The sequence below is a fragment of the Ovis aries genome, chromosome 14 (assembly GCF_016772045.2).
Source record: "Ovis aries strain OAR_USU_Benz2616 breed Rambouillet chromosome 14, ARS-UI_Ramb_v3.0, whole genome shotgun sequence".
Classification (NCBI taxonomy): Eukaryota; Metazoa; Chordata; class Mammalia; order Artiodactyla; family Bovidae; genus Ovis; species Ovis aries.
The window spans coordinates 8734145-8747132 of NC_056067.1; the positions used below are offsets into that span (position 1 = coordinate 8734145).

Sequence of the window (12988 nt, forward strand, 5' to 3'; positions counted from 1 at the left end):
AGGGGCATTCCTATATAGCAAGGACATGATCCTGAAGACTCTAGAGAACCTGTCCTTGCTTCTCTCCTAGCTTCCTGTGTTGCCAGCAATTTGCGGCATTCTTTTGCTTGTAGGCACATCCCTCCAGTCTCTGCTCCGCCACCACAAAAGCCCTGGTATGTCCACATTGCGTGCATAAGGCCAGTGTCTGTTTAAATCATTTGGTGCCCTTGATATAACAGGTCATAAATATTTTGAATATCATTCATGCCAAGGTCAGTATCTCTTTCACCAGCTGACTGTGAAGAGTAAAATCAGATATTTCATAGGAAAGCTGTTTGCAACGTGTGAAGTCCTGGGTGAAGGGTTTTGCTGTTTTGTTGCTAGGGAGGTTTCAGTTTGATTCTGATAAGATGGAAAGATTCAAGCCGTGACACTCGCTCTTAGAGGTCTGCATGACTGCCATCAGCCTATAATGTAATTTTGGCTGAGGCTTTCTGGAATGGACAGTATAGCGAGATCTGTACTGTTATTGAAGGCTTAAAGGTTGGAAATTAAAAGTTTGCATTTTTCTTGGAGTCAGGCAGTCCTGATTCAAGATCTGGCTCTTATCTACCACTGACTCCTGAATGGCCTTGGGTATGTCCCAGAGACTCTCTGTTTCCTCATCTATGAAATGGGGTAATGACGCCTAGGTCACAGGTTACCTGAGGAGTGAATACAGTGATAAGACACAGAGTAGGGTCCAGGCCTGAATTTGCCAAGTGAAACTCTCTGTTCCCCAGTGATAAATAAGAGTCCTGTCTCCGAAGGCTGAGGTAGAAACTCTGTAGGTTAATGTATGCAAAGCCATTATTTCAATGCTAGAGTGTCACATGGCCTCAATAAATATGATCTGTTAATAATATGAGCAATAGAAGTTCCATGAGGGCAAGACGCTGGCCTGGCCCATTCACAACTGGGTCTCCTATGCCTGAAGCAAGGGCTGGTGAGTTGTTATTCCTCAATAATATACAACAGACAAATGAATGAATGAATGAATGAGATTTCCTGGAGGTAGGATCAAGAACCTGAATTTCTGAAATCTTTACCCATGGGCTTCCCAGGTGGTACAGCGGTAAAGAATCTGCCTGCCAGTGCGGGAGACCCAGGTTCGATCCTTGGGTTGGGAAGATCCCCAGGGAAGGGAATGGCAACTCACTCCAGTATTCTTGCATGGAAAATCCCGTGGACAAGGGACCCTGCAGGATTACAGTGCATGGGGTCACAAAGATTCAGACGCTACAGTGACTAACACTTCACTTGATGCGTTGCTCTGGGATGCAGCCACGATTGAGAACTACTGGCACAAACATTCATTTTCTAGATAATGAAATTGCAGCCATGAATGCTAGGTAACTCGCCCCAAGAGCCCTTGGTTAATTTACTCAGCAAACAGTCATTCCTTCCTTTTATTTAACAAACATTCACTGAGTACTTACAACATTGTTGGTGATATTTAAACCCCAGGTTCTACCAAAAAGAATAAGAGAGTGCCCCAGCCCTTGATAAACTTGTGGTCTGGTAGAGGCTTCAGATCCATAAACAAAGGACTGTATTACCACATGCTGTAATTTCACACACATGGTGAGCTGAAGGAATGCAGATGAGGAAGCATCAGTCCTACCAGGTGGTCAGTGGAGACCAGCTGGGAAAGTCACCTATACATAGGGTGACTGGAGCACAGGGAGGCTGGGAGATTCCCAGGCAGCTAAGAGGGAAGAACAGAAGGCACAGGATGGAGCTTGGCACATGGAAGGTCATGGAAATAGTGATTCATCCAGAGAGGCTAGAGCAGAGGACAAACACCTCTGAGGTTTCTCATGTAGGCTTGGAGAAGGACACTCCAAGGGACAGTTCCAGCAAGGTCAAAGGCCAGTAGTCGACAAATAGATTGAGAGGTTTGAAGAACTGAAAGGTAAATCACGTGCATGATGGAGAGAGTGGCCAGAAATGCAGTTTGATGGATAGACAGGGGCTAGACCCTTCTGGTCTTCTAGTGCTTTGGTAAAAAGGTCCAAATTTACTCTGATTCAATGGAAGCAGTTGGTTAACTGTAAGCGGGGGACATTCAATGACCTAAGCTTTAGCGTCACTCCTGTGACTACGATGGAGCAGAGAGAACAAGTTTGCAGCCGGGAGAGTCACCCAGAGGCTGTGAATGTAGTTCAGGTGGGAGGTGACAGGCTAAAGCAAGCTGATGGCCCTGGAGATGGAAGGACACCCACGCATCACAATGTGCTTTCATAAAATGCAGGGGGCGTGCCCTGTGTTCACGGTCTGTAGCCCCGCCCTCTTCTACCAGCCCATCCTCAGAGGGACCACACTGTAACTGGGCTCGCCAGGAGGCAGGATCATGGAGTCAAGGGAGACTTCCTGGTTTGGATGGAAACCCAACAGAGCAACTATTCAGTTCAGTCAGTCGCACAGTCGTGTCCGACTCTTTGCGACCCCATGAATTGCAGCACACAGGCCTCCCCGTCCATCACCAACTCCTGGAGTTCACTCAAACTCATGTCCATCGAGTCAGTGATGCCATCCAGCCATCTCATCCTCTGTCGTCCCCTTCTCCTCCTGCCCCCAATCCCTCCCAGCATCAGGGTCTTTTCCAATGAGTCAACTCTTCGCATGAGGTGGCCAAAGTACTGGAGCTTCAGCTTTAGTATCAGTCGTTCCAATGAACACCCAGGACTGATCTCCTTTAGAATAGACTGGTTGGATCCCCTTGCAATCCAAGGGACTCTCAAGAGTCTTCTCCAACACCACAGAGCAATTATAGAAGAAACGTATTCCAAATGTGGTTGCCATTTGATTCTAAAGGAGTTTGAAGCCTATTTTTGTTAGGATCCTCTTGATTTTAAAGGGTTAATACCTAACTCAAAATATGAGATGTATAGTTCACTTAACTGAAAAAGTCCAGGAAATTGAGCTTCAGGAGCCGCTGAATTTGGGGCTTGACTATTATCAAATGAATTCATTTCTCTCTATTGACACTGTTTTCTTCTCTAGTGACTTCAATCTTAGGCAGGCTCTTCTCGTGAGGTACCAAATGGTGCTGGCAGGCCCAGATTTGTAGCCTCATGGTTTCACAACCCTGCGGAAAGAGAGCTGTTGTTCTCCAACCATCCTTGCTGAGGACTGGCCATGATTCACCCAGCCTGAGTCCTGTGAACGTCCCCAATCCAGGCACAGTTCCAGGTTGACTGCTGAGATTGACCAGGCCAAGGTCACATTACCAGCTCTGGAGCTGGAAATAGGGTCATCCTTAATTTTATAGATTAAATGTGGAGAGTGAGGTGGTTTCCCAAAGGCAAACTTGGTGCTGCTGCATGAAGCTGAGAGATGGCGGGTAGACCAGAAGGACATATGTCTACGATCAGCCCCTGCAGTCAAGTGCAGGGCTCTGCTTAGCCCTCCTGTGAAGGTGTCAGAGATGAATAATTCGGTCCCTGCCCTCCAGATGCTTGTGGGTATCAGGGAGGCAGATGCATACAGAAGCCTCTTTAATGTGAGCCTGCCTGTGGTGAGTGTCCTGATTTGGTAGCTTCTCTAGTACCATAAAGCTCCAACTGCTTATTCAAAGGGCACCTGGGGCTTGGCACACGTTTCTTCACATTTTTTGTTTTAAAGTCAATAAACTGTTTCTGGCACCTTGGCTGGAAATTAAACTTGGGTTTTTCTTTTCCCCAATTGAGGAGTTGAGATGTCCGAAGTCGACTCTCAGTAGTAGCATTGGGTTGTTAGTGTCAGTTGCTAAGTCGTGTCTGACTCTTTTGCAACCCCAGGGACTATAGCCTGCCAGGCTCCTCTGTCCTTGGAATTTTCCAGGCAAGAATACTGGAGAAGGTAGCCATTCCCTTCTCTTGGGGATCTTTCAGACCCAAGGATTGAACCCAGGTCTCCTGCATTGCAGGCAGGTTTTGTTTGTTTGTTGGTTTGTTTTTTATCATCTGAGCCACCGGGGAAACACTGGGTTAGTCTGACCCAAGATCTGGGAGGCATGGCTGCAGCAGCCTCCAGTGCCGGTGTCAGTGCAGAACAGGTGGGCCTGGGAAGGGCAACTGGGCTGTCCAGAGGGGGTGCTCCACGTGAGAAGGTGCCCGCAGAAAGCACTGGGCCATCCCGAGTTCCAGCCAGGTAGTGGCTGCAGTGAGCATGTGTGTAGAGAGATGTTTGGCTCCTCCATATCACTGTTATCATCCGATGTGGGCTACCATTTCTTTGCTTCTAATAGATATTCACTTTCCATTTAACACATATTTCTAATATTTTTCCATTTAACACATATTTTGTAAACTCTGTGGTGGACTGGCTAGTTATTCATCAAATCATTTTCTCCCTTCTCCAGGGCACCCAGCTAGGTTATCTTTCCCAGTCTCCCTTAGGCTGGATTCTGCCCAGTAGACTGCAGGCTTATGTAAGGGGAAGCCTTACTTCTGTAGAACCTCCTGTGTAGGCCTCCTTGAATATTCGTCTTTTGTCCTGTCCACCAGCTGGAGGCAGAGAATCTGCGTGGGGCACAGCAGAGCCACAAGGCGGAAGGAGGCTTCTTTGAAGATAGGGAGTCCTCAACCCCCCTCGCCCACTCCAAATAAAAGGAGCCACATAGACTGTGATGGGAGTGACAGATAAATCTTCATGGTATTGTTAAAATTTTGAGAGTTTATTTCTGTCTTGCTTTAGTAACTAGAGTTTAGCCTACCTTGACTAATCAATGAGTTATGAAATACTACTGTATGCTAGGGATTCAGTATGAAGCAAAGTAGGTGCAGCTCTTACCTTGATGAGGTTTTCAGTCTTACCTGGAATTTTATCTGTTCTCACCTCCTCCCTCCATTTTTGTAGGCACTCACAAATAATGCTAGAGACAATAATCTTGAAATAGCTTTGGTGAATGTCCAGCAGAGTCATCGGCTGGACCAGGTTTTGGAAATGAACACCTTGCTTATCTGTGGGTCACAGCCTGATCCTGCAGCTCGAGAGATTTTTCAATTGTGAAGATGAAAGATCTTTTGTTATATGCAAAACCTGTATTTTTTCCCTTCTCTCTCACTTTCTCTTTCTAAAGCAGCTTTTCTGTTGGCTAGAATTTCATCCACCCAGTCATCCTTCCATCCATCCATCCGTCTATCCATATACCCATCCAATCTTTCTACATCGTTTTTATTAATAATGTTTTTCTTTTCAAACGCTCATTTGCCAAGGGTTGCTAAGATATTAACATGCATAGTCCTTTTTAATTCAAATGACAATCCTACATTATGGTAAGTGCCATAATTATCACTTAATATATGAGGAAACTGACATCCCAAGACACTTATCTAAAGCTATAGTAAGTGGGGAGGCGAGCTATGCTAGAGCCTGGTTTCTTAGTCACTGCAGCATTCCCCATTCGACCATTTATCAGGATGCGGTCAAGTGCAGTGTTTGATGAAGGGCTCATACAGGGTAACTGACTTGACGTTCATATTGTGTGTGTGTGTGTGTGTGTGTGTGTGTGTGTGTGCATGTTTTTGCATGAAGATGGAGTGGTTGGAGGAGACTGCCACGTAAATAGTTAATACAGTTGGAAAGGTGTTGAGAGAAATAGCTAAGAAAAGCAAGGAGCCCTGCAAGAGACTGGAAGGCACCCTGCTAATCCAGGGTGATGAGAAACACAGGGCTCTAGCCTGCAAAGGGAGGGCTGTCACAGGGATGTAGGGACTAAAAGCGTGCATTCTAGAGTCAGACTGTTTGATCTCATGTCTTCAGACTTTCAGCTGGGGACGTCTTAGGACAGGTTACCACATCACTGTGACTCAGTTTCCCCATCTATAAAATTGAGATAATATAGGTCATACTGAAAGGGTAATGTTAAGGATTAAATGAGATAAGGTTGTGCGAGTTCACTGAGGAAATATACTTTGAAGGGGACCTCACATATGATAAATTCTTGATAAACATCAGCTTTGATCGTGATGATAATGGTTGTGATAATTTGGAATTAGAGGCAATTGAACAAATGTTCCTTCTTTTTCCTTCTTCACAAATAGTACTTATGTGTGTTTACCTTGGTCTGTGGTGGTGGTCTCAAGTTCTGAATTGTCCCAGCTCTGCCACCACCTGGCTTTGCATGTAACCTGTCTTGACCACTTTTTCTCTCTAGGAGAAGTATGGAGTTATATGCTCTGGAGCTAGAACTGCCTGGAATCACACTTAGCTGTGTGCCCTTGTGCAAGTAACTCAGCTTCTCAGGGCCTCCGGTTTTTTTTATCTGCAAAATGGGACTGAAAATAGTAACCATCCCACCAGGGAATTTTAAAGAATGGTGAGGTAATCCACAAAGGCTATTAGCCTAGTTCCTGGCACATGGTAATCTCTTAATGAATGCTAGCCATTCTCACTTTAAAATTAAGAGGTCCCTTCAACTTTATTCTGTGGGTATCCCCTATGCGCTTTGCCTCTATTTCACTTTGGGTAATTGTGTTCAGTGCCCCGCAGTGCATTCCTGATTTCTAAACTAATTTCGGCACAATCTCCATTCTGGTTGGTTCTCTGAGAAATGCTCCTCTGTAATGCATATGATAGCAGGACTCACTCATTACCAGGTTATTTTAGGCAAGAGTGATTTTTAACTCATTACCCGGATAATTATTGCAGTTATCTAGTTGCCTTTCTGTGCTCAGACTTAATAAGCTCTGAGGATGTGTGGCAGTGCTTTTCTTGACTGAGATAAGAGAATTATTGAGGCTCTCAGGGGAAAGTGTGAGAACTTAGAGGCACAGAGTGTGGCTGCATCAGTCAAATGGCCAGATGTGAGACGGGTTCAGCTCTGCTGAACGGGTTCATTCTAAAGCGGTAGGAAATCCTGGGTAGGATTTCCTTAATCCTGGGATGTTTTCAGTGTGCCTGAGATGTTAATTTTGCTTATTGGAAAGATGTCCAGAAGTGCGTTGGTGAGTGCATGGGCCCACACACAGGTGCTTAGTAACTTACGTGTGCATGCTCAGTTGTGTCCGGCTCTTTGTGACCCCATGGACTGTAGCCCTCCAGACTCCTCTGTCCATGGAATCTTCTAGGCAAGAATACTGGAGCAGGTTTCCATTTCCTACTCCAGGGATCTTCCCGACCCTGGGATCAAACTCTTGTCTCCTGCCTTGGCAGGCTGGTTCTTTACTGCAGAGCCACCTGGGAACCCCTTAGTAAGTTACACACAAATAGAAAGTGGGACATAGCTAATTCAATCTTGGGTCCTTCAACACCTAGGGGTCAAGTAGACTGGTTGGCTACATTGTATAGTGGCTAAGAGCTGCTGCTGCTGCTGCTAAGTCGCTTCAGTCGTGTCCGACTCTGTGCGACCCCACAGATGGCAGCCCATCAGGCTCCCCTGTCCCTGGGATTCTCCAGGCAAGAACACTGGAGTGGGTTGCCATTTCCTTCTCCAATGCATGAAAGTGAAAAGTGAAGTGAAGTTGCTCAGTCGTGTCCGACCCTCAGTGACCCCAAGGACTGCAGCCTTTCAGGCTCCTCCATCCATGGGATTTTCCAGGCAAGAGTACTGGAATGAGGTGCCATTGCCTTCTCCGAGTGGCTAAGAGCAGGGATCAGCAAATTTTTCTGTGAATACTTTAGTTTTTGTGGGCTGTTTCAGCTACTCATTTCTGCTCTTCAGTGTGAAAGCAGCAAAAGGCAATATATAAATTAACAGATATGCTGTGTTCCAATAAAACTTTATTTGTTAGCATTGAAACTTGAATTGAATATAATTTTCATGGGCCACAAACTTTTTTTTTAAATAAAAGTAACAGTTTCAAATGTGAAAAGCATTCTTTGCTTGCAAGCCGTACAAAACCAGGTGGCGGACTGAATCTCACCTATAAGCTGTAGCTTGCTGACCCCTGGATTATTGTCTGCATCATGTAACACCCACTTCTTCCATTGTTTGCTCTCTGACTTTGGGCACGGTCCTAATTGCTCTGTGACTCAATTTCCACATCTGCAAAATAGGAATAACAGTAATAGCACCCTGTAAGTTACAGGGAAGATTAAGAGTTAGCAGAGGTGAAATGCTTAAAATGGTGCCTGGTACACAGCACAACCCTGAGAAATATTAACTGTTGATGTAATCGTTTCACATTTATCATCTCACTGACTTCTTCCAACCACATGGTGGAAGAAGTAGTATTAACATCCCCATTTACCAGATGAAAAGACTGAGGCATGAGGATGCAAAGTTATTTGTTCAAGGCCAGAGTTAGAACAAGACTTATCTACAGTGGGGACCTATTTTTGACTAACAAGGGAGAAATCTTCAGTTGCTATAAAACTAGTACTGTTTTCTTTGTAATGATGCTCCAAGGGTCCCTTCCCCCCCACCTCTTCATCCTTCAGCACTTGTCTATAGCTCTCAGAAACTGGCCTTTGGCAGGGGGACGAGGGTGGTGGAGAGTGGTGACGAAGCACACAGGTGATCACAGAGGACTGGTAACTCAAATGACAGCAACAGAGCGGTGCTCACTACTTCTAAAGCTTTTCTTCCCCTTGTCCTCTGTTTTGGGCACACTGTGGAGTTTACATTTGGGACATCCCCGCTAGGTGTGCCAATTGTTAGGGGTTACGGCTGCAAGATGCACATTTATCCTCTCCGTTACATGATTCTTTCCTCCCTAATGCACCAAATGAGAAGATTGGCTGATTTTCATTTTCCCTAAAAAGTAAAATTTCAGCTTAAATCATAAATGTCTGTGATGCACTTAGCAGTGACATCAGCTTCTACCTGGCAGCCGTTCTTCCTCATTCCCTCTCTCTCTGAGAATAAGCAGGTCTATTTTGATTTAGAGGTGCATTAGCTCCACTTAGAGCTAAAGATCAACTTTGACTTCTGTGGAAGTTACCTAAAATCTAAATGGTAACAATCCATCCCAGTTAGAGCTTGATGTATTCATTCCTTTCCCTCCTTGCTCAGATAATTTATGAAAGGGTAAGAGATCCGAGAAAGTGTCAGAGTGGATTCTAGAGGGATTTAAATTACTGGGACAAAAATCACATGTGATTGGTAGCTGATATGTTCTGCCTGTTCCCCTGTGGTCAGTTTCTAAGGTCCTCCCTCTCAGAAGACAGATGACCTCAACCTACAGAAATCTGCTCACCACATTCCTCCACAATGGACCCCGCCCATCTTTGCCAACTACATCTGCAGCACTTGGGCAGACCTGTCCATTCTGTGTCATGAACCCCCTCATGCATGGAGAGACCCCTGTCCCTCTGCAGGGTCAAACTCCCCCGAAGGAGAGAAAAGTTAGAATCTTCTGCACATATCCCAGCTCCACAACTCATTAATCAAGTCCTTGGAGCAAGTTGCTTAATTCTTTACCATCTCTGTTCCTCTGTAAAATTGGAAGGTAATGTTAATACCATCCCTCAGGGGCTTATAAGAATTAATATTTGTAAACTACCTAAAATGGTGTTTGACACATAAGAATCACTCCAAAAATGTTTACTGGAATTAAAAATATTAGGTGATAAGAGCTGGGAGAGATCAAATTACTTGCCAGCTATAAACCTTCAATGGCATCACATTTCTCATGAGATAAACCCTAATCTCCTAAATATGGCTTACAAGACCTTACTTAGTTCACCCACTTGGCTTTATTCCACCCACCCTTCTCTGTCCCCCAGCTACACAGTCCATTGTTTAGTTGGTTTAGGGCACTGATGTGCTGGAGCCAGCTCATACCAGCCTGAGAGTCAACTGTTAGATTTTTCAGAAATTTTGTGAGTTGGTTATTAAATACATCTATCATTAAAATTAAATTATGTAAACTTAAAATTGACTAAGTTATGTTAAAAACAAGAGCAATAAATGTGAAAAACATCACTTTCTAATTATTTGTATCACATTTTACTGTTATCTATGCTTTTAAGGTTATTAGTTCTGCTGTAGCCATCTGATGTAATCTATATAAGGACGTGTTACTATTCCACATCTATTCCCTACCTTTCATTCCATGACATCATATGATGACAGCTTAAAATCAGCCATACTGGGTGTAGTTACACCACAAGAATAGACAAACACTACAGCTTATTGTTTGCTGATGGTCTAGAATAGCAATCAGCAAACTTTTTCTCCGTAAAGGGCTAGATCATAAATATCTTAGGTTTTGCGGGCAATAAGCCCTCTGTTACAGTTACACAACTCTGCAGCCATAAAAAGCAGTCACAGAGAATACATAAACTAATGAGCATGACTGTGTTTCAATAAAACTTTATTTACCAAGACAGCAAGTTTGTGGTTTGCTGACTTCTAGTCCAGACTTACAAAATATGGAAAAGATGTTCATATTGCCAATTGAATTTTAAAAACGTGTTGCATCTGGTAGCTATTGTACTTTGTATCAGTCAGTTCAGTCAGTTCAGTCGCTCAGTCGTGTCCAACTCTTTGCGACCCCATGAATCACAGCACACCAGGCCTCCCTGTCCATCACCACCTCCCGGTGTTCACTCAGACTTGCGTCCATCGAGTCCGTGATGCCATCCAGCCATCTCACCCTCGGTCGTCCCCTTCTCCTCCTGCCCCCAGTCCCTCCCAGCATCAGAGTCTTTTCCAATGAGTCAACTCTTCGCTTGAGGTGGCCAAAGTACTGGAGTTTCAGCTTTAGCATCAGTCCTTCCAAAGAAATCCCAGGGCTGATCTCCTTCAGAATGGACTGGCTGGATCTCCTTGCAGTCCAAGGGACTCTCAAGAGTCTTCTCCAACACCACAGTTCAAAAGCATCGATTCATCTTACTTAGCTTAGCTTAAATGAAAAAAATCAATCAACACTGATATGGAAACTTGGGTACAGATATACAAATTTGGCAAAAATCAACAAAAGCATTCTCTGAGACTCAACTGACTATGTGTGGAATTTACAATAGAAATACTGTGTATTTTATGATTGTTAATTATGTGTTACTTATCTCAGATCTCAGTAACGTTTATAGTAAACTTATATATGCATGTATACGTACATATGGGTTTTTATAGAGGGCCAGCTATCTTTTCTCAGTTAACTTTTATGAGCACTGCTCCGAGGGTGCAATCTCTGGGCCTTGGTTGGGACCTTTCACATGAAGCAGCTCTTTCTTCATCACTTAGCCTATTTAACTCCTACTCATACTTTGGTTTGCAGCTTAAATGTAACTTCTTCAAAAAAGAGTTCCCTGATTTCCCCAAGACTAACTGAGTTCACCCCGTTATGCTCATCTTTCCTTGCAATGCTTGCCTTCATTATAGTTTCATGATAACTTTTGTGGTGGCTTATTATCTCCTTTCACCAAAGGAATGCCGGTGTCTCCAGGCAGGTATGGCCCATTGTGTATTTGGAGCCTAACACAAGTAGCGCCTACTTTCTACTTTTTCTAGAAAATAGTGGACCCTCAATATATTTGTAGCTGAGCTGAACTGTTATTTAAAATAAAATGAGCTCTGTATTTAAGAGATTCAGCATCAACTCCTTCCCACTCAAGTTAGGTATAAATTCAGCAAGTTAAGCAATAAATTGCCAAACACTCTGCTGCAGCATGCTCGAAATTCAGTTTTGAGGCCCCAGTCAGTGCTGAAATCAATGCCCACTTTCTCCAGGTATAGTAATTATTTCTCATATTGTTATTGACTATCTCTTTAAGTACAGCCAGGACAAATCTATTTCTCAAGCTGTTGTAAATGATTTGAAGCAGGAAGATGAATGGAATGGAACGAGGGTTGTTTAAAAGATTGCTCCCCCTTCAACACTGGTCGAGAAGCGAATGGTTAGTGGCCACCAACCCATTCCAGGCGAAAGCTAGGATCATTTTCTAACCCATTCACTAGTGACCTCAATCATCTAAGTGCTGGTTTCAAAATCCTAATTTTTATCCTGACCAACAGCACATATTCCCAGACGCACTGGGAATCCGTCACTTACTTTGGGTTTCTGGTTTCTTGAAGACCCGTGCCAGGTGCCTGAGGAGCTAGGAGTCTGGAGACCTATTATGGAGGAAAAGTCTCGTTGGGAGCCTGGAGGGAACTCTCATATGGAATTTAAATTCTAATTTCAGGGCCCCAGCAACAGTGATGGAGGTGAGGCTCTTATAAGCATGAGACTCTATGTTGAGTGTGTCTCATCACGATCATATGTACACTGTTATATATCCATCTTACAATGGAGAAAAAGGAGGCATAGTGAGGTCATATATATGCAGAAAGTCACACAGCTAGTAGGTAACTGAACTGGGGTTTAAAACTCAGGAGGTCTCACAAGGGGCTTGTGCTTTTAATCACCTCTCTCTACTGGGATAGAAAAGGTCAAAGGAACCTCCTGGGATATGAAGAGAACAAACACACACACAAATACACAAAATGAAAACTGGAGTAAATGTTGAATTACCTGAACGCTCATTCATTTATTCAGTTATTCAGCAAACATTTATTTAGCAGCTGTTTTATGATAGTCACTCTGTTAAGTGCCTCAAAGTAGACAAAATCTCAGCCTTAATTAAGCCTACTTCTTAGTAGGGAAAGATGGAGGAAGCAATAAGTAAAATTAGCATTCCAGATACCAGTGACTGCCATGAAGAAAGTAAGGTGAGGAGGAGAAATGAGCAATGTTGGGAGCTGAAATCGCAAAGGTGTGGTCGAGAGGGAAACATTTGAATCAGGACCCGGAGGAGGTGAGGAAGCCAGCCATGTTACTAACGAGGTCAGAGGTCAGCAACCACAGCCTCCAGGCCAAAGGCAGCTGTCACCTGTTTTCATAAACAAAGCCTATTGGAATAAAGACAGGCCCATTCATTTATGCACTGTCTGTGGCTGTTTTTGTACTAAAATGGCAGAGTTCAGTAGTTGCAACAGAGGGTTTTGTGGCCTAGAAATACTGATGTATTTGTAATTTGGCCTTTACAGAAAATTATCTACCTCTGGTCAAGAGAAGAGTGTTCCAGGCAGGGGGAGCAAACAGCAAATGAGTGT

The 12988-nt window shown here is 44.0% G+C and overlaps 1 protein-coding gene across 3 annotated transcripts in view; it reads left to right on the plus strand.

Moving 5' to 3' along the window:
* Positions 1-12988, plus strand: part of CDH13 (cadherin 13) — a 1037580-nt gene that overhangs the window by 79877 nt on the left and 944715 nt on the right. The window contains exon 3 of one of the 3 annotated variants that reach the window (XM_060398282.1): positions 2324-2346. The exons of the other annotated variants lie outside the window; for them this stretch is intronic. Within the exon in view, the coding sequence (XP_060254265.1) occupies positions 2324-2346 (23 nt within the window). The remainder of the gene's footprint in view (positions 1-2323; positions 2347-12988) is intronic. 3 annotated transcript variants of the gene reach the window in all.